General features: G+C 38.8%; 1 protein-coding gene across 3 annotated transcripts; it reads right to left on the bottom strand.

Annotated features, from left to right (window-relative positions):
- Nucleotides 1-1,032: 1,032 nt before the first annotated feature.
- On the bottom strand, nt 1,033-27,588 carry SLC35A5 (solute carrier family 35 member A5). 3 transcript variants are annotated; one of them, XM_058555780.1, is made up of 7 exons: nt 27,411-27,588; nt 26,336-26,484; nt 22,376-22,474; nt 20,894-21,027; nt 17,958-18,025; nt 3,658-4,438; nt 1,033-2,254 (listed from the first exon to the last, which is right to left on the bottom strand). In XM_058555780.1, the coding sequence occupies exons 2-7, from the start codon at nt 26,463-26,465 to the stop codon at nt 2,186-2,188; spliced, it is 1,281 nt and encodes a 426-aa protein (XP_058411763.1). In that variant the 5' UTR covers nt 26,466-26,484; nt 27,411-27,588; the 3' UTR covers nt 1,033-2,185. The 3 variants fall into 3 exon arrangements, with proteins under 3 accessions (XP_058411763.1, XP_058411765.1, XP_058411764.1); XM_058555782.1 differs by lacking the exons at nt 20,894-21,027; nt 26,336-26,484; nt 27,411-27,588 and having other exon boundaries at nt 22,376-22,419; XM_058555781.1 differs by lacking the exons at nt 22,376-22,474; nt 26,336-26,484; nt 27,411-27,588 and having other exon boundaries at nt 18,356-20,980.
- Nucleotides 27,589-27,606: the final 18 nt, after the last annotated feature.

Here is a 27,606-nt window from a genome sequence, read left to right as displayed (position 1 = left end):
CACACTAGGCGAGTCTTCCTTATAAAGAATAACCATCACCCTACAACATTCACTGTAGTTTGGTTCTCTAGAATAGGAAAGAGGTCTACTTTCCACTCATAACTGTTCTTCTCCCCAGGTTACACACTTGACACCAAGAGCACCTAAGATGATAGGATACGGTTTCTAGACTTCTAATCTTCCAGGTATTCTCCTTTTAAAACAGAAGTGCCCACAAAGTACTCCAGAGGATCTATATCAGAACTTCACGTTTTAGTTCCAGCTCTTTCTCTCTCATTAATTGGTAAGTTAACACAAGGAATCCCTACTTTGGGCAACAAATGCTTTCCAAAAAGGAAGATGAAAAAAAGTAATCATAAATAAGAAAATCAATCTCCATGAACTAGCAGAATCTGCTGTTTCATATATTCTGTAGGCACTATCTTTACAAATAATATTGTTGTAATTTTATCTGTTCTGTAAGATAAATGTTTTGTATGCTGTATTTCCTAAAACTGAGGTCCTCCTATACATGATCTTCCTTACCTTTGAAATGAACTGCCATAATAATATAGTCTTCCTGTTTCACAGAACTCTGATGGAAAAGCCTACGATAAGGTGAACAGTTCTGCTATTCTCAGAAGTCAAAATCTACTGAAAGTTTTAAAAGTTGTTTGGGTTTTTGCTTCGTTCTATTTTTTGAAATTAAAAGTACTCTGCATTCCACCACACACGACAGAGTGGTGACACAAGATATAGGTTTAATAATTATTTTATTCATAAATTTCCACCAACTCTTTACCAGTCACATTATTCTGGATATCACAGATGGATTATATAATAGTATTATGTTCATCTGTATGAAAATTAGGGGAAAGAAGAGAAGAAATGAATAGATGGCATGAGAACGACACCTTAAAGTGTAGCGTACACACTGACAGTGTGGTGCTCTGTAAACATACACGCCGATTAGCAAAAGCTGACTCTTTTGTCCAATCACCATCCAGCTGTGTGACCTTGGGCAAGTCGATTGTGTTTTCTCCTTTTAAAATTATCTCTCATCTGACTTCTCTACGTCATAGAGTCAATTGGCTGCATGCAAAAATATCTGGAAAAATACCGTGCACTTGAAGTGTGAAATATCATTACAGTAAGGGGCTTTATTTATTATTGGTCTTCCTCTTTGTAGAGTTATACTATTTGTATCTCAGTAAAAGTCACTTATTTGCAAAGTGATCCTTGTAAAAGGAACTCTTAGGAATCAATCTTACTGACAATCTGGCATGATTCTGAAGCCAGTGTCTCAACTCCTAGGAACAGGAGATGATATAAAGACATATAATAGTCCTAAGTTCTAATTAATAACTAATAAAATGAAATGGCTTATTAGTTCTTTAAAATATAATAATCCAAGAGTAATGAGGTCAAACTGAGAAGAAAAAACCCCACCACGACTTGTTTAAGTCATTTAAAATACAAGTGATAACCGCGGTGACTGGGAACCAGCCTTCACCTATACTGAAGCTTACTTGTGTAGAAAAACATCAAAAGAGATCACTAAAAATCAAATTTCTTATAATTTCCTAGAAATTAAAATTCTCAGATTTTGTTTCTGAAAAATTGCTTCTTCAGCAAAACATTTAGCACAAGACTAGGTTACCCTCGAATCAGTGTTTTGGCTAGACAGTAAGGTCCTTCAACCAAATTTTTTAGAAAGAGTCATGTTATTTTTTAATTGCAAAATGTCTCTCTCCAATGCCTCAAAATTCACAGACAACCTAGGTAATATTTATAATAATAAAAAAGGGAAGACTTAGGCATGCAGAGTAGAACTACAGAATTATGATGATCTGGCAAACTGACCTCTATTGGTATGTTTATAGGGTACACTTGACGTGATTATTACAAGTTTTTTGGAACCTTGGAGGACAAGGAAAATAATCTGTGAATATATCTTCCTGACTTATCAAGTACAGGGCCATTAATGCAGTCTCCATACTATCACTCCTCTGTCAGTTCCTTAGAACTTTTTAGCCTTTGGGTCCTCTAAGTCTTGGATGGAACCGCTTAGGGAGTGGTTAGATATATGCAAACAGTATTATGCTTTAGAAATGTTCTTGGTTTATCAAAGTGAAAAGACAAGTATTACACATGCTGAAAATGTGAAAATAAGGTTTGTGAGAGATGCCAAGTATTTGGGTACTGATTAGAAAGTATCTTCATCTGACTCAATATCACTCTTGGGTTTGGTAAGTCTTTCCAGTTCCTCTCCATCCTAAAAGGAAACATGAAATCAGTAATTAAAACAAAACTAGAAATGTAGCATTTTTAATGATTACTAAGGAGAAATCTTACTAACAAATTATGGATTTTATTTCATTACACTATAAATACAACCTGGTCACATGAAATTAAATAAATACTTAAGTCCTTGGAAAGTGAATTTCAGGTATAACGAGATCAAGAAAACTGAAACGCATCTCAGCACTTCAATTTGAAAGTTAACAACATGAGCCCAGTAAGCAGCACCCTCTGCTGGTCTTGAGAGGAAACGACTAAAGAGTGGAGAAATAGGTATGAACCAGGCCTTGTCACCGAAATTAATTTTGTTTTACCTAAAAAGTAGGGCACGCAGTGTTATCAGATCATTGAAACAGAATACAAGACTCTTGGGTCTATACTCCAGCTGAGATCAGGGCATTTGGGACTCAAGCCTCTAATTTTTTCATCTGAAGAGTCTGTTGCATCACCACTTCAGTGGCATTACTGAGGGAAGCTCTGCCATGAACTCAAATAAGCAAGAGATTAACTTTCCCAAAGCGTGAAACATTCATTGTGTGAAATATTCCCTATCTTGTGTGTTCATGAAAATTGTAAATTTAAAGCTAGATAGTCTATTTCATCTTTTATTTATAACATATATCTTACTCCTTGCTTGAATCTCCAAAAGATCATTATTAATTTGCTAATAACATGACTGATGGACCCTCCTGAAACAATTATAAGCAACTGGCATAATAATACTTATTCACAATAACTACATAAGTATTTTTCTAGAAAACATTTTTCTCTTACACGTAGAGATCCTTTTGAAAACCACCTTCTCACTGGGACAAACAAGGCCTGCCCTTCTGGCACATTGTGCTTTACGAATAACTACAGGAAAATTAAGGAGCCAGGCCTTCCACTTATGTTTAACAAGACTTCCTAATGTTGAAGATCAACTTTTCTTCCCAATGAGGTTTATCTCCCCAACTGTGGTAGGCTGGAACGAGTAATGGACTAGGAGACAGACCTCATGGGTTTAGTACCAGTTCTTTCACTTACTATCTGTAAACCATTTAGCCTCTCTGCATCTGTGCCTTCACTTGTAAAACTCAGAAGACTGGACCAGATAACCTGAGGCATCCTCCAGCTCTGTGACTCTATACTACTCTATGATACAACTAATGCATAAGGTCCTTGAGACTGTGATTTATACCTTTTCTCGACCCCTGGCAGCATTATCATGAGCCCTTGCACACATAAGGAGTCCAATGAATGTTTGTTGAATGATTTTTAAGTCACAGAGATCCAATACATTCTTTGATAAATCAGCACTGATCTATTTCTTTTCCTGTATAACCAGGCTCTGAATTTGGGAAGAACAGGCAAAAAGTAGCATCCTCACAAACTTACCCCACAGGAGCGCTCCCAAAGACTGCCACTTAGATCTCGGATCCTTTCTTGCCTAGGTGCATATTCCAGATCTTGTGACTTACTGGCTTTATAAATAAATATGGAGAGGAGAACTGATGGGGCTTCTAAGAAAAACTCCAGGGAGGGCCTGAAGTCAAAGACCAGGACGGACACTGTTGTGATGATGACAGTGGTGACCTGGGCCATCAAGACATGGAACATGTTATCCAAGAACTTCAGAATAAAAGCCACCGAGAGGCCCTGGAATGCAGTTACAAAAATAAGGGCTACTGAAAATGCATTGTGGCCATAAAAAAACCCACAGCTCTTAATCTGATCACGGTTACTGCTCTGAAGGCCCAGGGTCAATCCATTAAAAAGAACGCCAAAGAAATAGAGTTTGCTGTTCTGTATGAAGATGCTTTCAGTGAGCTGGTTCCCTTCCTTCAATATCTTTTCATTATAGATATTGGCCATTGAAGAAATAAAACACTGGACTATAATAAGCACATGGCCCAAGCCGAGACGGACGTGACTGAAAATCCTGGCTGTGGTGTTCCACTTGGCTTCAGAGAAAGTCCACTTCTTTGCTGTGCAATTGTCTTTTCTGGGACACTCACTTCTGAAAAGAAGGCAGGAATTGGAAGGGCTGAAGAAGGCATCATGATGAAATCCATGTCCTGCCAGGTTATGCTGTGAAGTTTTAGTCCCAGCGGTCAGGGCCACGATAGACAAAAACAGAATCAGGAGGGAAGCCCATTGTATCCAGTTTAGATGCCTCCTGTCCAAAGATGAAGAACAAGATTTTACTACTGTTTCCTTTCCCTCCTCTCATGTCAACTGTTTCTACTGAAAACTCAGACAGACACTTGAGTACTTGGCTGAATAACCCATACCCGGTATTTGCTAGCATTTCCAATTCAAGCTCAAAGGAAATCTGTTGGTTTTTCTCCTTCTTAAACTTGATATTTTTATTTAATTTTATAATAACTATCCCTTACGGCCATTCAGTCATTTCTCCTCAGAGTTAAGTTTCCTTCTAATCTGTAGGTTTAACCAAGCATCTTTTCTACCTCCAGAGCTGATCCTGGACATTGGAAAGAGTACTTTTTATCTCGCTATAAAGTAAGTTACAGCAGGGATTCTCAACCCGGTCTCCATGAGCCAGAACGTGACGAGCTTCAGAAATCTGTGAGTCCTTGCAGCGTGTGCCAAATCTTCTATAGAGGTGAATTCCTGGCCCTCCCCCCACCTCCAGGAGTCCCTTCAAAGCTCTGTCAAATTTTGAAGGTATTCATGATGCAAAAATGATTTAAGGAGGAAGCTAGCTCCCAGATCCATGGCCTAATCATAAAGCATTTTACAGCAAACTACTGTTTTATAAGGCAAGGAAAAAAGTATTTTTAGTGTTTCAGTTTACAAAGTCCTAACAATGCTTTATTTACTTATTTTGTCAAACAACGCACTTGTGAGATACAGAAGACATGTTATTATTATCCCATTTTGTGGATTCATTCAGTTCAACAGATATTTAATAAGCAGCTAGTATGTGCCAGGCACTCTGGGGAGATAAAGAAGACCTGATCTCCATCCTCAAGGAATTTACACTTAACAGGGAGAGCGCCATGACACTAAACGATGACAATGTAATGTGTGACAAGTGATACATGGAACAATTGGGGTACACTGAGGAAGAAGCACTGGAGTCTATAAACAGTCAGGTGTTGCTTCAAAGAAGAAATGACTCTTGGGCTGAAAGATGAAAAATAACCAGAAGTTTGCCATGTGAAAAGGGAGCTGATGACAAACCCAGGCAGAAGGGAGAGTCTCTGCAAGGGCAATGAGAATGTATACTGTTAGCCAAGGAAAAAGGAGCTGCTGATTCAGGCTGAGGTGGACAGAGAGGCCTCTGAGGGGAAAAGAAGCTTCAAGTCTGACGACCAATTAGTCATGTGAAGAAGAGGGACACCAAGAGTAGGATAACATAATGAAAGGCAGAAGTGTAAAGCAACAGGCGAGAACTCAAAGTTATGAGAATTTCAGAGCATTTATTGAGCACCTACTGTAGGTCAGGCAATTCCTGTTCTAATAGAGACAGTGTTCTGAAAGGTGAACTGACTTCCCTAAGGTCACGTATTTATGAAAGAGCAAGGAAGGGATCTGAACCATGATTTTATATGTCTTCCTTCTGGACCAACGCACCTCAAGTTTAATTCTGAGTTCCGATGATGCATATATAGAAAGACGTGTCTGATTTCACCAATGTTTCCACAGAGCTCCAAGCTATGAAACTGCTACATGCAAAGACCAGCCTAGATAGCAGCACACCTGTGTACATCATATGTCTTCTCGTGTAGACACTTTCAAATAACCAGATCTAGCACTGAGTGACGGGGCTAGCATAGCCCTGTGCCATGCGGTCAGGAACTGTGAACTAGTCCATAAATTTCTGAAGGTGCAGCTGGTACAGAGTGGTAGAGAGCAAATCAAATGGAAATAGAAAAAAGACAGGGATGAAGAATGGGTGCCCAACTTATAAAGATCATTATATAGCCAATTACTGCATAACAACACAAATGAAGCAATGACATAATCTATAGTCCCTTAGAAGTTTTCAATTCTCATAGCTTTACATTTTCCACTAATAGTGACATTGAGAAAAAAAGATCTAAGGAGACAAAGCCTTAAACAAGTTAAATAGTACCTACTGTAAATAATTACTCATTCAAGGTAATGTTCTAGGGAAGGTAAAAATTATTAAGGATTAGGCTGAAAATAGTAGATTTTCAGCAAAAAAAAAAATAAAGCTTAATAAATTGTCCTGTAAAGTCAGCTGTGCTCTTACAAATGATGACTGCTTGTACCTAGAAGAGTCTGCTCCTCAGTTTAGTGGATTCAACAGTAGAAATTCACTTAACTCATCTCCACTTACCCAGGAAAACACTCATATTGATGCTGACAGCTGAACACTTGCGGCTAGAAGGCTGTGCTACCCGAGGGCCTCCGCTCTCAAGTGAATTGCTCACAAAGAGTCTATGTTTCTAAACATGTTTTTGCCAGGTAACCTTATTACTGTAGTTATATATTTTAAAAATTACATAAATGATAAATTATGAGTGAAAGAAAAGGATTGCTATTTTTATGAAAACTAAGTTGAATGCTTTAGAAAGACTAGTTAAAGGCAACTCACTCACAAGATAAAAAACTGCCTCTGAATTATGTATAGGTGAGCTAATTTTAAGATTAGGGAATGAATAACAAAAATCTAGAAGAATCTACTCCAAAAGTATTTTTTAAGGACTTACTCTACTTTAAAGAAACTGAACCCAGAAATCACAGATGATGTATAACAAATGCAGCTTCAAGCATGAAAGAAGCCAAAGAACTCCAATCAGCAAACCCTACACCTACTCAAAGGAAAGGCCTTAGCTCTTCATCAAAAGAACGACGAACAGAGGGACGTCAGCATCATGGCGGAGAGAGTCATTCCCTGTGTCTCTCCCCTTTAAGTTACAACCAGTCGGACATCCATTGACCAACAAAGGACTCTGCACAGCACACCAGAGCACCTGAGAGATCCATGCATCTACACATCTGAAGGCGGGTAGGCTGGACCTCCTGGAGGCAGTGGAACTAGAGAGCAGGGGCAGCAGCTCCCAAGAGCAGACCTGTGGTCGCACCTATGACCAGATGCCCCAGGAACTGAGCTAACACCCACAAACGGAGGCCCCAGGAACCCAGGCAGCCCATGCTCCCAGAGATGCCAGGAATCACTGTGGCCCATGACCAGAGATTCCAGAACTGTGAGATGCCTGTGACCCAGGGTCCCGGTCCCCTGGTGGCGGAGCCTCCAACACCAGTCTTCCTAGTAGTGGTGCTGCATCCAAGAGGCGGATACCCCTGGCAGTGGTAGTGGTGCCTGCGTCCTGAGGTTTCAAAAAGGGCACCAGTACCAGAGACCAGAGGCTACAGGAGCAGCAATAGCACTCACGGCTCAGGCCCCACTCTGTCCCAAGCAGTGGTGGATGGCACCCACAACCTGAGGCTTTAGGAGCCACAGCACTACCTGTGACCCGCCCCCAGTGACAGCACCCCCGACACAGGCCCTACCAGCAGTGGGGGCTGCATACAAGACCCCGGGCCCCAGGCAGTGGCAGTGACACCTGTGAACCCAGTGCCCCTGGCAGTGGCGCTGCCAACACCCTCAGATAACCCAGGAGCAGCAGTGCAGGTGGTGCATGCAACAGCACTGCGCCCCTGAAGGGGCTGCAGAGAGCCAGTGGGGGAACATGAGACCAAGTGACCCTGGAAGCAGCAGAGGTGCCTACAGCCTGGTGATCCTGGCTGTGACACTCGTGAATGCAGTGACATCGAAAGCAGCAAGGCACAGGCAAACTTTGAGGATAAAGAAGGCACTGACGATGCCTCTGGCAGAAGTGTGGAAGGTGGCAAGTGCAGGCTCTCAAATATAACCAAATGCAGTTCAGAATCAAAGTAACCAAAGCCGTTTTCAAATATGGAAGGTGTTTGCTACCACAAATGCACCAGCAGAGGATCAACTCGTCAAGCAACATGAAGAACTACAGTAACACTACAGAACAGAAAGAGAATGACAACTCTCCATAAACCAAACATGAAGTCACAAAGGATTGCGATCCAACTGAAATAGAATTCAAAATAGCTGTCATGAAGAAACTCAACAAGTTACAAGAAACCTCAGAAAGACAGTTCAATGAGCTCAGGAATAAAATAAATAATCAGAAAGAGTATTTCACCAAAGAGACTGAAACTCTAAAAAAAACCAAACAGAAATTCTGGCACTGAAGAATACAATTACAAGATGATAAAAAAGTAGAAAGCATTGGAAATAGAGCAGATCATATAGAAGAGAGAATTAGCAAGCTTGAAGATAGAAATCTAGAAATGATTCAGGCGGAAGAGGAGAGAGAACTAAGATTTTTAAAAAATGGAGAAATTCTACAAGAAATATCCAACTCAACTAGGAAAAGCAACTTAAGGATAATGGGTATCCCAGGAGGAGAAGAGAAGGAGAAAGGAGCAGAGAGTTTATTTAAAGAAGTAATAGCTGAGAAATTCCCAAACCTGAGGAAGGAACTGGATATACAAGTATATGAAGCTAATAGAACATCTAATTATCTCAGCACAAAAAGATCTTCTCCAAGACACATTATATTAAAACTGTCAAAAGTAAATGACAAAGAAAGAATATTAAAGGCAGCCAGAGAGAAGAAAATAACTTACGAAGGAACCTCCATTAGGCTATCAGGGAATTTCTAAGCAGACACTCTATAGGCTAGGAGAGAGTGGAATGATATATTCAAAATATTGAAAGATAAAAACTATCAGCCAAGAATATTCTATCCAGAAAACTTATCCTTCAGATATGAAAGAGAAATAAAGGCTTTCCTGGACAAATAAAAGCTGAGGGAGTTCATCGCCACTAGACCTGCCTTACAAGAAATGTTGAAAGTAGCCCCCTCCCACCTGAAACAAAAAGGCAATGGCATACAAATCTTTGAGCAGGGTGATAGACAGAATCAGAAAATTGCAACTCTATATCAGAATAGGTTAATAAACACTTAATTGTAACATAAAGGCTAAAGGGAAAGAAAACATCAAAAATAACTATAATTGGGGCCAGCCCTGTGGCTTAGCGGTTAAGTGTGTGCGCTCCACTAGTGGCGGCCTGGGTTTGGATCCGGGTGCGCACCAATGCACCGCTTGTCTGGCCATGCTGAGGCAGCGTCCCACATACAGCAACTAGAAGGATGTGCAACTGTGATGTACAACTATCTACTGGGGCTTTGGGGAGAAAAGGGGGAAAAAAAATAACTATAACCACTTCAATTTGCTAACAAACTCATAATACAAAAAGGGATAATTTGTGACAACAAAAACATAGACAGGGAGAAGGAAAAGGATGGAACATGCATAGGCTAACAGATAAGATGCTATCAGCAGAAAAAGGACCATCTCATCTATGAGATCTTTTACACAACCTCATGGTAACCATAAACAAAAATTCAGAGCAGAGTCACAAAACAAAAAAAAGAGGAAACTGAGAAACACATCACAGAAAACCACCAAACTGAAATGGTAGAGAGAAACACAAGGGAAAAGAAACTATGGAAATATAGAACAACCAGAACACAAAAAATAAAATGGCAGTATTAAGCCCTCAAATTCAATAATCACTCTAAATGTAAATAGACTGAATTCACCAATCAAAAGACAGAGAGTGGCTGGATGGATTAAAAAACAAGACCCAACAACATGCTGCCTCCAGGAAACCCATCTCAGCTCCAAAGACAAACAAAGGCTCAGAATGAAGGGATGAAAGATGACACTGCAAGCAAATGGCAACAAAAAGAAAGTGAATGCAGCTATACATATTTCAGATAAAAAAGACTTCAAGCCAAAAAAGATAACAAGAGACAAAGATGGATATTATATAATGATAAAAGGGACATTCTAACAAGAAGACATAACATTTATTAATATATATGCACCTAACACAGGAGTACCAAAGTATATAAAGCAACTATTAATAAAACTAAACGGAGAAATTGACAGCAACACAATAATAGTAGGAGACTTTAATATGCCACTAACATCAATGGATAGATCATCCAGACACAGAGTAAACAAGGAAACACTGGCCTTAAACGAAACACAAGACCAGATGGACTTAATAGATATATATAAAGAACATTTCATCCAAAAGCAGCAGAATACACATTCTTCTCAAGTGCACATGGAACATTCTTAAAGATAGAACATATGTTGGGAAATAAGACAAGTCTCAATAAGTTTACGAAGACTGAAATTGTATCAAGCATCTTTTCTAACCAAAAGGGTATGAAACTAGAAATCAACTACAAGAAGAAAGCTAGGAAAGTAACAAATATGTGGAGACTAAACAACATGCTAGTGAACAACTATTGGATCAATGAAGAAATCAAAGGAAAAATAAAAAAATACCTGGAGACAAATGAAAATGAAAACACAATCTACCAAAACCTATGGGATGTAACAAAAGTGGTACTAAGTGGGGGAAGTATATATCAATAAAGGCCTAACTCAAGAAACAAGAAAAATCTCAAACAAACAATCTAATATTACACCTAAAAGAACTAGAAAAAGAAGAAAAATGAAGCCCAAAGTCAGTAGAAGGAAGGAAACAATAAAAACCAAAAAGGAAATAAATGAAATAGAGACTAAAAAGACAACAGAAAGGATCAATGAAACTAAGTATTGGTTCTTTGAAAAGATAAACAAAATTGACAAACCCTTAGCTATACTCACTAAGAAAAAAAAGGGAAGGCTCAAATAAATAAAATTGGAAACAAAAGAGGAGAAATTACAACAGATACTACAAAAATATAAGAGAATATTATGAAAAACTATACCCCAACAAATTGGATAACCTAGAAGAAATGGCTAAATTCTTAGAATCATATAACCTCCCAAAACTGAATCAAAAAAAAAAAAATAGAGAATCTGAATAGACGAATCACAAGTAAAGAGACTGAAACAGTAATGAAAAACCTCCCAGAAAACAAAAGCCCAGGACGAGATGGCTTCTCTGGTGACTTCTACCAAACACTCAAAGAAGATTTAACACTTATCCTTCTCAAACTCTTCTGAAAAACTGAAGAGGAGGGGATGCTGCCTAACCCTTTTTATGAGGCCAAAAGTACCCTGATACCAAAACCAGACAAGGACAACACAAAAAAGGAACATTACAGGCCAATATCACTGATGAATATAGATGTAAAAATCATTAAGAAAATACTAGCAAATAGAATCCAACAACACATTAAAAAGATCATACACCATGATCAAGTGGGCTTTATTCCAGGGATGCAGGGATGATTCAACATCTGCAAATCAATGTGATATACCACATGAACAAAATGAAGAATAAAAATCACATAATAATCTCAATAGATGCAGAGAAAGCATTTGACATGATTCAATATCCATTTATGATAAAAACTCTCAATAAAATGGGTATAGAAGGAAAGTATCTAAACATAATAAAGGCCATATATGGCAAACTCATAGCCAACATCATACTTCATGGTGAAAAACTGAAAGACATCCCTCTGAGAACAGGAACAAGACAAGGGTGCCCACTCTCACTACTGCTATTCAACATAGTACTGGAGGTGTTGGCCATAGAAATTAGGCAAGAAAAAGAATTAAAAGGTACCCAAATTGGAAAGGAAGAAGTAAAACTATCACTGTTTGCGGAGGACATGATTCTATATATAAAAAATCCTAAAATATCCACCAGAAAACTATTAGAAATAATCAACAACTACAGCAAAGTTGCAGGATACAAAATCAACTGACAAAAATCAGTTGCATTTCTATACACTAATAACAAACTAGCAGAAAGAGAAGTCAAGAATAAAATCCCATTTACAAGTGCAACAAACAGAATAAAATATCTAGGAATAAACTTAACCAAGGAGGTGAAAGACCTATATATTGAAAACTATAAGACATTATTGAAAGAAACTGAACAAGACATAAAGAAATGGAAAGATATTCCACGTTCATGGATTGGAAGAATAAACATAGTTAAAATGTCCATATTACCTAACAGTATCTACAGATTCAATGCAATCCCAATCAGAATCTTAATGACATTTTTCATGGAAACAGAACAAAGAATCCTAAAATTTATATGGAACAACAAAAGACCCCAAATAGCCAAAGCAATCGTGAGAAAAGAACAACAACGCTGAAGGTATCACCCTCTTTGATTTCAAAATACACTACAAAGCTATAGTAATCAAAACAGCATGGTACTGGCAGAAAAACAGACACACAGATCAATGAAACAGAATTGAGAGCCCAGAAATACACCCACACATTTATGCATAGCTAATTTTTGACAAAGGGGCCAAGAACATACAATGGTGAAAAGAAAGTCTCTTCAATAAACGGTGTTGGGAAAACTGGACAGCAACATGCAAAAGAATGAGAGTAGACCATTATCTTATACACAAAAATTAACTCAAAATGGATTAAAAACTTGAATCTAAGACCTGAAACCATAAAACTCCTAGAAGAAAACGTTAAGTACTATGCTCTTTGACATCAGTCTTAGCAGTATGTTTTGGAATATCATGTCTCCTCAAATAAGGGAACAAAAGAAAAAATAAACAAATGAGACTACATCAGACTAAAAAGCTTCTGCATGGCAAAGGAAACCATCAACAAAAGGAAAAGACAACCCACCAACTGGGAGAAAATATTGGCGAACCATATACCCATTAAGAGGTTAATATTCAAAATATATAAAGAAGTCATTCAACTCAACAACTACAAAAAAAAAAAAAACCCAATAAAAAATGGGCAGAGGATATGAAAAGACATTTTTCCAAAGAAGATATACAGATGGCAAACAGGGACATGAAAAGATGTTCAGCATCACTAATTATTAGGGAAATCCAAATCAAAACTACAATGAGATATCACCTCACAACTGTCAGAATTGCTATTAATTAAAAAGACAAGAAATAACAAGTATTGGGGAGGATGTGGAAAAAAGAAACCCTTGTACACTGCTTCTGGGAATATAAATTGCTGCAGCCACTATGGAAAACAATATGGAGATTTCTCAGAAAATTAAAAATAGAAATACCATATGATCCAGCTATTCCACTTCTGGGTTTTAGCCAAAGAACACAGAAACACTAATTTGAAAAGATATATGCACCCCTATGTTCACTGCAGCATTATCCACAATAGCCAAGACTTGGAAGTGACCTAAGCGTCTATCAATGCATGAATGGATAAAGAAGATGTGGTATGTGTATATATATACACACATGTATATATACACACACACAATGGAATACTAGTCAGCCATAAAAAAGATGAAATCCTGCCATTTGCAACAACATGGATGGACTTGCAGGGTAGTATGTTAAGTGGAATAAATCATACGGAGAAAGACAATTACCATATAACGTCATTTGTGGAAGATAAACAAACACATAGATAAGGAGAACAGATTGGTGTTTACTAGAGGGGAAGGGGCTGGGGGGGAAGGGAGAAAGGGCTAAAGCAGCATGCATATGACACATGCATATGATGATGGATGGCGACTTGACTTCTGGTGGTGAACTTCTGCAGTCTATTCAGAAGTCGAAACATAATGATGTACACCTGAAATTTACATAATGTTATAAACCAATGTGAGCTCAATAAAAAAAAACTTTTTTTTAAATGAGGAGGGGGCTGGCCCCGTGGCACAGCGGTTAAGTCCAGCCTTTCTGCTTTGGCGGCCCAGGGTTTGCAGGTTCAGATCCCGGGCACGAACCTACACCACTCGTCAGCCATGCTGTGGCAGCAACCCACATACAAAACATAAGACTGGCATAGATGCTAGCTCAGGGCTAATCTTCCTCAGGCAAAAAAAGAGGGAGATGGGCAACAGATGTTAGCTCAGGGCTAATCTTCCTCGAGAAAAAAACAAGAGGAAGATTGGTGGCAGATGTTAGCTCAGGGCAAATCTTTCTCAGCAAAAAAAAAAAAAGATGAATGAACATTTACATATCTTAAGCTAAATTGTTTAAAGTACGTATTTTTTTAAATGATTCCCCACTTTGAGTCTTCCTAGTAACTCAACAATTAGGCCCAAATTGTGTCAGCTAAGAATTTCTCTATCATATTTGGTGGTAGCAAACCAAGGCAGAGCAGGAAAATAATTAAGCAGAAAGACTCACACGACTGTTGTTTTTATTAAAGAAGTGTACATAACACGTCTTAGTAGCTCGGAGAGAGTGACCAGGGGCATATTTATAACGAGAAGGTATAAAAAAGAATCATCAAGTGAACGAACGACTTTGGAGGAACGCTTTTACTACTGAGAGATACTTTTCTTTTTCTGCTGGTTTGGAGAGTAACTAAATTTTACCATAACTTCTAAGACACCCATCACGTTTCCAAATGTTTTTTTTTTTTGGTTTTTTTTTTGTGAGGAAGATCAGCGCTGAGCTAACATCCATGCTAATCCTCCTCTTTTTGCTGAGGAAGACCGGCTCTGAGCTAACATCTATTGCCAAGCCTCCTCTTTTTTTTTCCCCCCAAAGCCCCAGTAGGTAGTTGTATGTCATAGTTGCACATCCTTCTAGTTGCTGCATGTGGGACGCAGCCTCAGCATGGCCAAAGAAGCGGTGCGTCAGTGCGTGCCTGGGATCCAAACCTGGGCCGCCAGTAGCGGAGCGCACGCACTTAACCGCTAAGCCACAGGGCTGGCCCTCCAAATGTGTTTTTTAATAATTTTTTTCCCCATAGCTTCTCTTTGAAAATATCAGAGAAACTTACATACATTCTTTAGGTAACAGTAAGTGCTGGTTTAATTATCTCTTGCCCCCAAATCTCAATGCTGAGGTTGATACCGTTATTTCCTAAAGCCTAAGCAAACAAGATTACACAATGCTGTCAAGACTTAGGAGCAGACCAGTAAGGCTCTGAGGCACAATGTCTGCCACCAGTTTCCACTTTGAACCAATGGCTATCCTTCAAAGGACCAATCTATACATTCGCAAGTGGTTTCTCTAGAAAAGACAAGACGACATCTGGATGGTGATACTTTTCTTTTTCCCACTTTCAAATTCCTGCATTAGTCACTGGACTTTTTTCCTAACTCTATAGCCTTATATTTTTCATCTGTAAGGGAAAGGTATTTGATGGCTCTGCTAGAGTCAAATATAAGACGAGCTTTAATATTCTAAATGAAAAATAAGTTATTTATGGCAAACAAATTAAATATATGTGGTAGAACTCAAGCTGCGACTCCTAGGTCAACATTTTATTGCCAAGGGCAAAAGATCATCAAACGATTCACAAACAGTAGATTATTTAAGTAGGGAAAAACAAATAGAGAAACAACATACACTACCAACAACAAAACGATCAAAGTGGAACAAAATTAAGTTGACTTTAAAATATAATCGATAAACTCTTAAAAGATTCTCATAAAAGCATTAGATTTACTATCATATTATCTTAGCTCTATGAAGAGAAGCTTTAGTGCTGATTTGTAAATCAAATTAAGACTCGCTCTGGGAGCTAAGTTAGTGCTTGTGGAAACAACAGAAATAGAGTGATTTTATTATCTCTTTAATATCAATAACTTCCAAGGATTCAAAACAGGGAGATATTAACAACAAAGCAAACATATGTGTAAGAATCAATATTACTGCTCTGAATATTAAGAGGTAAAATATGTGAAAAAGTTTTGAACTTTAGCTCATAACAATGTTAATTATTATTAAAACTAGCAATAATACAATTAATATTATTGTAATTAATAGTATTAAAAGTAAATAAAGTTTACAATATAAATAGATTTGGATTTGGTTACACTAAGAATTAACTTTCTTAATACAAACAGTTAAATGCTTAAAAATTTAACAGGGCCACCTTTGCCCGTGGTGTTGGGATGCTCAGCCGGACAGGGGCAGCTCATTTTGAGTTGGTCGCTCTGCCCCTGGCGCTGCCCAGCCCAGACATCCCTGCTCTACAGTCAACGGAGCCGCACCTCCTGGGGTCACTGGGGGGTTAAGTCCAAAGAGGGGAAAGGCCCTCAGCTCAGCGCTTGGCCCTGAGGAGGCCTTAGTGTTTTCCTGTCACTGTCCAGCGAAGACCCTCCCCACCCTGTTGCCTAGAAGCAGTTGGCCCAGCCCTGGGTAGGGCCTTCCTGAGTGCCCCTCACATCGGCCTCACAGGCATGGCTCGGCTCTGAAGTTAAAAAACAAAATAAAAAAACAACTGTGGGCACAACTAAAGCTACTGGCCAATTTTAAGTCAGGCAATACATACTTTACATCTTCCCTTTGGTAAATTCAGTTTTAAATTGATGTAATTTGACATAATAATTATGTATTATATAATAACTTAAGTATAATACCACATGTACTCAAAACTGTCATTTCACAGGGAAAAAAACTTAGTTTAAAAAAACATGTTTTTGAAACCCCTTTCTGAAACTCTCTTATTAAAGAGCCTTTCATTACGTGTCAGAGAAAATTTTTTCCCTTCATGGGAGTACATATCTACTTTTATCACAAAAATCAATATAAAGATATTATTGCTTACATGTATTTTCTCAGAGGCCAACTTTTTATCCTACAAAGTGACTTTCATGTTGATTCTAAAGACTAAAATGTTTTTGGAATAGCATTCTTTAACTTGCTAGTTGAATTACTTTCACAATTCATAAATAAAATGAAGAATATGATGCAAAGCAAATTTCAGTGTACTCTAACATTTAAACTGGATGAGATATAATGTTTATTTTTTCCCATCTCTCACATCAGCCATTAAATTAATGCTTCCTCACAGTAAAAGAAAATCTTTCAAGAATTCCATATAATTTACGGACTGAAAGCATCATGGATTCAACAAATATTTTCTGAGTACCTATGTACCAAGCCACTCACCCTTCTGTACACAGAACTTACCAAAGTACACACTATGACAAAGCACATTGAGAAATAAGAAATTAAAAAGAGAAAATGAATGTAAAATTAAAAAAAAAAACAATCACAACAAATATAACAAGAAGTCAATTTTATTTTGTCATCATCTTCGTCATCATCAAGTAACAAATTAATCTGCGGTTAAGTACCCACATCACTTTAGGACATTCTGGCCTTTGCTTTCCAGCAGAGCCTACTTACTTAAAAATGTTTATTTTATTCAAAGGTCGTCCTGGAGACAGGAAAGACTGGTGATAGCTTTTGAAAAGTTTAAAAATCTATCATTCTTATTAATCGTAATTTAACCAGATTCCTCATACAAATCCTCTGCCAGTTAGAGCTTAAATTATGTACTCATCTCAAGGAGTTTAATAAAGAATTTGCCACTCTACCATCTCCAAACTCCAAATAACAAATATATTAATCTTAGGAACTTCTTGGTTCCCTGTTAGTGTACAGAGATTACGCAAAAAAAAAACTCATGAATTCTTTGCTGAAAATCTGGCACTAAAAATTAAAATAATAATAACCCAAATTATCTTTTTCTGAGATGCTAAGAAAAAACATTTCTAACATTGAATTGCAGAGGATTTAGACAGGCTAGCACTGGAGCTGCTTTCCAGACGGGCTAGAAAATTTGCCCAACACACAAAGCCAATTAGGAATAAAATCCTGGCCTTGGGATTCAGAGGCTGCGGTGCTCTGGGTATATCATCTGAAACAAGGCTGTGCCGTTCTAAAGTACGATATACACTTTCACAACAAGTTACTTACTTCAGCACTATCCTGAATAGAAGGGCTGTTGTTATAATGCTAAAATTTGAGAAGATAACAGCCATGGCCTAGAAAGAAAAAGAAGATAGAGTTACAATCCAAACAAAGCACTGACCTCAGAAATCTCCCAGCTTGGCGGTTTATCTGACAAAAAAAAAGGCTTTTTGGTAAAAAACCAGAGGGGTTATTAGGTCAGCTATTTCACTAGAGGATTAAGTTCCATTTTTATTGCTTGTCAAATTTATGCAGATATGATCAAATCATTGTACAGGCTTTGAAAATGTGTTGAAATTCAGCAAATGCCTGTGTAAATAATCTGTATGTGCAGATCTGCAAATATTTATAAACTCTAAAGGTTTAGGCTTAGAAATAATGGTTATTATGCTCATAAGACATACCTTTTGAAGCTCTCAAAGTGCTTTATAACCTTTTAATACTGCTTCTACGGGGAGAGAGAAGGCAGGTACTGCTAGGCCCACTTATATATGTAAGGAAATTGAGGTGTAGGCTTTTAAGCATCTTTACTGTTCTAGGAATTGAATCAACTCGCCTGGCTGAACTGTAGTGATTCAATAATGGTGATGCGCTACTCAACTCTTATCTGACAGTTCTTTGGACTTAGTCACATTGTTCTAAACACTTAGAAATGTGTTAGCCAGATTTTATAAAGATTTGTTTTTGTGAATTCAGTCATATTTCACATGAAAGTATTAATCCGAACATGTATATGTATGTTTTGGCCCAGAAAGTATGAAATTTTATCATCGTTCCTCATAATTGGATATGACATTAATAATTTTTAAAAACAAATCCTACTGATTTAGTTCCCCTGCCTTCCTCCTTGCTGTCACTTTAGGTTGATTAAACCCTAAAAATCATCAACAGTCTTATATAACCAGCTAACATGGCTAATATGCAGCTGCATTAAAGAAATAGGAGTAAATCCAATAAAAACTAGCAAAAATTCCAAGAACACAACACTGTTGTTTTTCTACTGAATTTTTATGGGAACCACTATTTTAAGGTTTTCTCAGTGTCTTCTCTGTAGACAAATGGTTGCGAACTCCTCGTCAGGAGAAGAGTAAGAGATGAGGAAAGTAAGTGGCCACTAACAGTGGGAAAGTGGTGGGTCTGATCAATCACAATAAGGGCAGTGCAAATGCACCTAGCCAAGTGGCCTGGCTGGCCTGATGGAGTCTGAAAACTCTTTCCATGAAGAGTATAGAGTAAACAAAACATCAGAGCTCTCTGCCCCCAAACCTCCATGCATCTCTGTTTAATTCTTTCCAACTAGACTTGGGCACAGCAATACACAGAAAACGCCATGTGATTTATTTTTTAATATCTGTGGTTGTACACAATCAGGAAGGAAGCGCAGAGCAATAAGCTGGAAGAAGAACAGGAAATTGCAGTCTTGCTTTGGTAGTGGGGATGTAGAAAAGGGATACAAATTTAGAGATAATCTGTTGGATACAAACAAAATACAACAAATATATACTTAATGAATGTGAACAATTATGTCATTGGGTACAAGAATTCTCAGATCTGAAAAACAATGTGGAAGCAAGAATTTAGGAGAGAACATATTTTCTTTTTTAATTGTTATTTTTTCTGGTGAGGAAGACTGGCCATGAGCTAACACCCATTGCCAATCTTCCTCTTTTTGCTGAGGAAGACTGGCCCTGAGCTAACATCTGTGCCCATCTTCCTCTATTTTGTTTATGGGATGCCACCACAGCATGGCTTGATGAGCGGTGTGTAGGTCCGTACCCGGAATCAAACCTGCAAACCCCCGGCTGCTGAAGCAGACAGAGCGAACTTAACCACTACACCACCGGGCTGGCCCCAACAGAGAACACATTTTAGATGGAATGAACACTTACTAATAACACGGATCATACAGCTGAAAGGAACTTCAGGTGATCACCTGGCTCAGGTCTCCACTTCCAGGATGGTATGGTAACACTATTCTATCTTACAGATGGGCAATTGACACCTCAAGCAGTTGGGGCTTGCCTAGTTACACAGCTTCTAAACTATGCAAAAGATCAAACTCCTGTTTTCTACCATACTACTTTCCTGATCCTTCCTTTTCATTCCATTCTCAAACTGATTTGGCTATATTTAAGCAGCTTCACATAGACTAGTACCAATAAAATACTATTTATAATCAAATGCCTGAATTTACTCTTTAAAGAAACTTAAAACACATTTTGGCAACAATGGCAATAGAAATCTTCATTTTATAAAATAATAGAGTGAAACATACACATGATCCAAACTAAGTAACAGGTAAAAGCAGAAGACCAAATTTTAATTCTGATTATTAATGGCTCTCTAAATTGGTAAGGAGGATGCCAAGAGAGATGAGAAATATTCTTAGTATTATCAGTTACAGATAATATTTATAGAGTTGAGAGGATATAATCTCTACCATTAAATAACTTGCTGGTTAAATGACAGGACTAACATAAAAAAAAGTCATACAAATAGAATACATATAAACTACACTAAAGTGGGTGTAAGAAAGAGTGGTGCACTGAGCTGTATAATTTTCTGAGTTAATCAGGGCAGTCTGCTTGGAGGTCCTGGATGTTGAGATTAATATTAGAGGTTGGTGACCATAGGATGGCTTAGAAAACAGGCAGACTGATCAAGGTTACACAAAGAGAGATGGCTCCAAATGCAGTGGCCAGGGAGTAACTCCTGCCAAACAGTCAGCATGGTTTAATAGAGTCATCTTTAACAGTGAGAGAATCTGGCAAGCAGACTGGTAAGTCAGTATGCAGATGATCTGGTCAAACATCAGGAAGGCATGGGAGGGCAATGAGAAACTAATGATGCCAAGGAAAATGATAAAAAAAAAAAGAAAAATTAGTTCTGAGATTCATTCTCTGTGTTTTTCCAATGCTATTTTCTTTGTCATATTTACTTACAGGCTGAAGATAGGAAAGAACATAGAAGACAATCAAATTATCCAGGAAATAAAGAAAGGCAGGAACGGACCACTTCATGAAATTAGAGAACTCCTTCCAGGAAGCACATCTCAAGTTTCTACTTTGACGATCCTCTAAGGAAAGAAATATACCAATAAACAAATGATCTTGATGAGAATGGCCACATTTTTAAAGAAAGTAAATTGTATTTGATTTCTGACACAATTCTTTAAAAAAGGCTTTATGAACTTGCTTCCATAAGTGATTAGCCTTAAGAAATCAAAGACGATACAGGATTTCATTACTGTCTTTCTTCAACCCACCACCATGCCTCATCCCTGACAATCAGCAACACCTTAGGAATAGCGATTCTCCTAGTTCCCGTCAACTTGAGATAGAAGTGTCACTTAAGGCAACTTAGGATACATTTAGTGTTTTTCTTACTACTTTGAGAACATAAAGCCGAGAGAGATCAACAAGCTAAAATAAGTAGGAAAAAAATCAAGCCTTCATGCTGGGATTTTTTTCCCCCACGAAAGGGAGATACTAGGAGAAAATTTATATATATGTGAGAGTAGACAAAATGAACTTTTACTAATCCTAGTAAGAGTTAATACCCCATCTCTAGACTTCCAAAAACTTGGGAGGTACCGTAACAGAGAGAATATAAAATAAAAGTGAAAAGATAGAAAACAATTTAAGTTTAAGCCCTATAAATAATGCATGCATCTCATGAGATTAAGAAATGTATTCAACTTAACTAGAAACTTTGCATGGATTGAAACTCTTGAGTATGAAAAGACATCTTCTGGGGCAAACCCTTTAATACTCTAAATTCTATGTTTACCACATGTGGGGAGGCAAGTCAAAGGAGTAGAGAAAGCTAAGGCTCAATAAACAGGAAACCAAGGTGGAGAATTAATACACATGAAGAGCCATGAGAGGCTAGATACCCCAGACGTGAGGAAGGATTAGTATCCCTATTTCAGACCTGATGAAACTGGAGCTCAGAAAAGTTAAAATAATCTGCCCCAGAATTCAGTCTCTCCGTATTACAGTCTCCAATGTCTTATGCTGCCTCCCCTGAAGGAAACGGGGACTGTTCTGCAATATGCTACATATCAAGTCAGACAACAGTGGTTTAGAAAATCCCTGAATGTGAATAAAAACTAACTTGCTGTGTGACCCATCGCAGGAACAAGTCATGGGCTAGAGCAATGGACGAGACGCCAACAAACATGGGCTGGAGTCCCGGCTCTGTCCCCTCCCACCCAGCTCTGCAGAGCACTTTCTCTCTGAGCCTGTTTCTCCACCTACAGAACATAGGTAAACACTTTTGTTTGCATCTTAGCATCCTCACCTATAAAATTAATGGGCTAGACTAAATGATATAAAATGTTCCTTCCAGTTCTAACATTTTTTGATTCTGTGACTTTTAACAAGCACCATTCAACTTTTACATAGTACCATTTCAAGACTCACCTTGCTTTATAACCCAGAATGACACAAGCGCACAGAAAACTAGCTTCACCAGCTCTGAAGACACATTGACGGTAGTTGGAAGATAATCGTATTTGTTCTCTGAAATGTAACAGAAATGTTTACTATAAATTTTGTTCCATATAATGCTTATATACAGCCAGCCCTGGTGGTCTAGTGGTTAAGATCTGTTGCTCTCATCAACGTGGCCGAGGTTCATTTCCCGGTCAGGGAACCACACCACCCGTCTGTTGGCTCTCACACTATGGCGGCTGCGTGTTGCTGTGATACTGAAAGCTATGCCACCACTATTTCAAAGACCAACAGGGTCACCCATGGTGGAAAGGTTTCAGTGGAACTTTCAGACTCAGACAGACCAGGAAGAAGGACCTGGCCACACACTTCCAAAAAAATTGGCCAGAAAACCCTACGAATAGCAGCAAAGCATTGTCTGATATGGCACCAGAAGGCGAGAGGATGACACAAAAAGACCGGGCAGGATTCCGCTCTGCTGCACACAGGGTAAAATCAACGTATACTCTGTCTGTGATATTCCTTTAACTCAGAGCTTTCCTATGTGTTTCATATCATGGGACACAGAAAATAATATGTTTGGCACTCTGGGATAAATGGTACATCTGGGTAAAAGAAGGAAGCTACTTGAGGCAAGAGGCAACTGGCCCAGGGCTCTGGCTACCTCTAGGGCTGAGAGGAAATACTCTGACACATCCAAACCCACGGACGAGTTGGGAAGCTACATTCTAACTCACAAGGTGAGTACACCTTGGTCTTAACTATTACCTGTCTTTCCTAAATGCTTACAAACAACTTACTCTATAATTTTGCAAGGACAAACATAAACTTTATTAGGTTCTATTCTGAGGAATGCATTTTTTTCTTCTTTTGAAAATATTTGCTTGTTTCCCTTGGTCATCATATTAAAAACAAAAACTGGCCAAGTACATAGGAAAAACGCCAACTCAACATTCCTTCTACCCAAAATGCCCTTTCTTCCTCTTTTTTGTGGTTTCCCCTGACCTTCTCAACCTAAGCACAATCAATTCTTTATTCATCTCTGATCCTGTAGCACTACCTATAAGCCTCTCTAACAGTACTTGCGATATTGTATTAGTTATTTTTTACATGCTCAGAATGTAAGCTCCTTATGAGAAAGAGATCACATTAGCCATCTTCATATACCCAGCAGGTAACAGTGTTCTGCACTTAGTAGGCACTTAATAAACGTCCACCTGAATTTAATTATTTGCCTGTTAAACTTTCTCCACCACTTGAAGCCTAGTTAAAACCTCTCCTCCCTTTTCTGAGCTCAAACCTAGACTGAAATCACACTCTGTTAGCCTCCAATAATATTTTGCATTGATCTCTACCATGATACACACATGAGTCAACATGCACACACAAGAACAGGGTGGGGGACTTTGGACTACAACTCTGAAACTCTTGTCACTGCTCTTGAACTCATTCTTGCTTGTATTGTTTTTTTTCTTGTATTTCTCTCATGGTTGATCCCACACTGTGTCTCAAGACCACGTGGGACCTCCCTCCACTCGCCTTCTGCCCACATTCACATACCTTATCTACATTATATCCATCCTTACTGGCTCCCCTTTAGTCCCAAAGAAAGGGGCCATAGCCCCACTATTCACCCATTCTCCCCTTTAAAGCCCTCCCTTCTCTTCAGGGACTTTGTTCCAATAAGCATGTCCTCTGGCTTCAGTATATCACCTTTATCTTTCGCTATATTAGCTGGCTTCCTCTCCTTGGCCTATAAATATGCTCGAAACTCTCCCATCTGAAAAATCAAAGATAAGATCCTACCCCTCCAACTACCATACCTTCTCTTTCTCTCCTTAAAACAGTGTCAACATTCATTATCTCCATTTTACCCACTTTCCTTTCAGGTCTTGTCCCCACGCAACCTGGTTTCTGCAACCAACACTGTACTCAAACCACCCACTCTCTGAGATTAACAAATATAGTTTAATTACTAATTCCAAAGAGCACGTTTTAATCCTTATCTTATAATGTTGCAATTCCCTCTCAGTCTTCAAACTCATTCCTTCCCTTCTACAAGTCACGTACATTTAGTTCCTTCATCTAACGATTCCTTCTTAAAGGCCTTCTGAGCGTCAGCTGCCTGTTAAATGTTGGCATTCCTCAGACTTCTGATCTTGGCTCATTTTCTCATTCTGAGTGCCTACCCTGAATTGGCCCTCTGTTCCTAGGGTTTTAAATGTCAATTTAACATTAATGTCTCCAAATCTGCATTCTGGAACATTTAATGCTCACTAAGCATACCCTTATGAATAACTACCTCCTATTTATTCATTTAAGTGGCATTTCCTTCTCATATGTGATGTGCTAGACACTGCAGGATACTGCAGTGAACAAGGACATTGCTCCTGGCCTCATGGAAGGTACGTAGCTAAAACTGTGTAATCTCTCTGAACTCTATCCAACCTGCTCTTCCTCCTAAGTCTCCATCTCACCTGAGAACATCATCAATCCACTTATCACTCCAAACTAGAAACCTTTGAACTATCCAGAATCTCACCTCCTTTTTAATCTCTACATTCAATATATTCTCCAAATCCTGTCTTTTCTATGTTTAGAATATTTCTTGAATCTATCCTTTCTTCTCTATTCCTACTTCCAGAGCCTTGGTTAGTCTTCATTCTCGGTGGCTTGAATTTGCAATAAGCCCCTAATTGGCTACCCTGCTTCCAGTCTCTTCCCCTTTATTCCATCATCCATACAGCTACCATAATTGTCTTTCTCATTTTACCCTCCTGTTTATAATCCTTCAAGTATTCCTTATCCCCAGACTCTAGGGCCTAGAGAATAAAGTCCCAGGTCCTCAGCATGGCATATGATGTCCTTAACTCTCTATATTACTTCCCTCTCTGGCCAAGCACTCCTTCCCCTCTCCTCCAAGCCCTTAAGCTTTTTGCTCAGTAATTCTGAACTACATGGTCTCATAATCCACCCTGCTTTTTTACGCATCTGTTCATTTTTACAGGCTGTTGCCTCTGTTTTGAACAGCCTGCCCATCTTGTCTTCTGGCGGATCAACCGTCACCTTACCAGAGAAGTATTCCCTGATCCCTTTGCACTCCACATCATCCTCTCCCAGACGGAATATATCACTTTCTACACTAAACAATCTCTGCATCTTTGGTGTAGAACTGCATTTATTATACTGTTATTTTCATGATGTAGTTACATGTATGTCTCTCCTAATAAACTGTGAGTTCTTGAGAACAAAGTCTATGTCTTTTGCATTCTGAACCCTGCTACAAACACTCAGCCTAGTGCCTGGCAGAAAAATGTTAACTGAGGTAGAGATTTATGTATACATCTGACTCTCCAAGCCGACCATTAAGGGTCATGATGTTATCATTTTATGTGTCATCAATAACTAGTGAGAGGCTCTCAATACAGTTTTGTTGAATTAAACTGTTTGTTTAAATATAAATTCCTACATTAAAAAAACAAGATTTCTTGAACATGTATTTATCAAAGCTAATAATCTATACTGTCTCATTGATACAGTAATTAAGACAGCACTTCACAAATGTCAGGTGATCAAACGAATATATCCTCCCGCTTATTTCAAAATAAATTATAATTATACATATTGTTATGGGCCCAGAAACACTGTTGTGTTGTTGTGCTGTTGATTGAGGCAACAGTCAGATGTCACGATCTGTTCTGTAAAGGGTTTGATCCTATACTTGCCTGACCCAAATTTCACTCAGCATCAAAAATTTTTCTTGCTAAGGAATGAAAGCTTAAAGAATCAAATTTAAACATACTTGATCACTCACATGAAGCAGGGTACTTAAAGGGTATTATCCCCATTATATACGCAAGGAAACCAAAAACAGGAAAAATAATGTGATTAGATGGAAATGCTCCATACATATTCCAAGTCTTAACTTACCTTCGTTGGCTGAATATTTTACCAGGAGAATGCGACTTGAGCTTAAAGCAACAAATATGGTCCCTAGAAGGAACGTATACATTGTCGACAAGGAGCTTAATATGGGATGACCACAGCACTTGCTTTCCATTCCACTGTTGTTTAATTGCCTTTAAGAGAAGAACACGTTCATGAGCAACCCTGCTGGCAGTCTGAGCATAACGCAAGTACCATTGATTTGTGAAGAACAGAAAAAGGAATTTTTTAGATGCCTGGCTATGGCTGTATCAGAACCAAGAAAGTTGAGAAGTACAAGAGAAACTACGGGGAGAGGAAATGAACAAGAATCAAGATTTGATAGGAGCGGGAACTCCAGAGGCAGAAAAGGCAAAGGCCAGATTAGAAGTGCTGTGAAAGGCAGCAAGCGAGCCACTGACACTTTCAGACTGCACAATTCTGCAGAAAAGCGATTCTTGAACTTTCATTCTTATTAGCAACTTTGCTCTAGGAGAGAATTTCAGATCTGTATTTTTCTACTCAGTAGCAGCCTCTTTCCTAGGAGCAGGAAACACAGCTTATTGGGAAAGATTTCCTTACAATAATGACCAAAATAGAAATATCTGCAACACTGCTGTTAATTTATACTGAACTAGCGTTAGAAGTATATGAGAACTTAGAAATCAATGACCGATCAAATCTAAGGCCCTCTTTTGATATGTTGAAGACACTACACAGTCCTCATACGAATATTTTACCAGTAAGATGCGACTTGAGCTTAACGCAATGAACGTGGCCCCCAGCAGAAATGTAAATTATTCATAGTCTGGGCCGGGTAGGTAACCTGCCCAAAGCCTCCAGGCGTAGCAACAGCGCACAGAGCCTGGAGGATTGATGGGAGACGGGCTTCAAACGCCAACACCGACAGCCGAACTGGTCGCAAGCCTAGGGAGGCCAAAGCCACACCTCCCTACAAGAAGTGGGAAGGTTTCCCTCCACCGGCAGGGAAAGCCTTGTCACACATGCGCAGCGGGGATCCCGACCGGCGCGCCCTCCCCTCGGACGCACGCGCACTTCTTTGCCCGCGGGGCACGGTTACCTCACTCCCGCCGTAGAGCTCCTAATGGAAGAGCGCGCATCTTAGAGCTGAGATAGTAACCGTCTCGCTCCGCAGCAGCAGCAGCAGTAGCTTTTAGGGTCCATAGGCGGAGAAGCTATGGGAAAGAAAAAAAGCCTCTGTCCCTGACGCTCCTGTTCCGGAACAAAAACCACAATACAACCCGACTGGTAGAGAG

Source organism: Diceros bicornis, chromosome 15, assembly GCF_020826845.1.
Source record: "Diceros bicornis minor isolate mBicDic1 chromosome 15, mDicBic1.mat.cur, whole genome shotgun sequence".
NCBI classification, from domain to species: Eukaryota; Metazoa; Chordata; class Mammalia; order Perissodactyla; family Rhinocerotidae; genus Diceros; species Diceros bicornis.
Note: the sequence above shows the minus strand (reverse complement) of the source record. Positions and strands in the feature narration are given on the sequence as shown.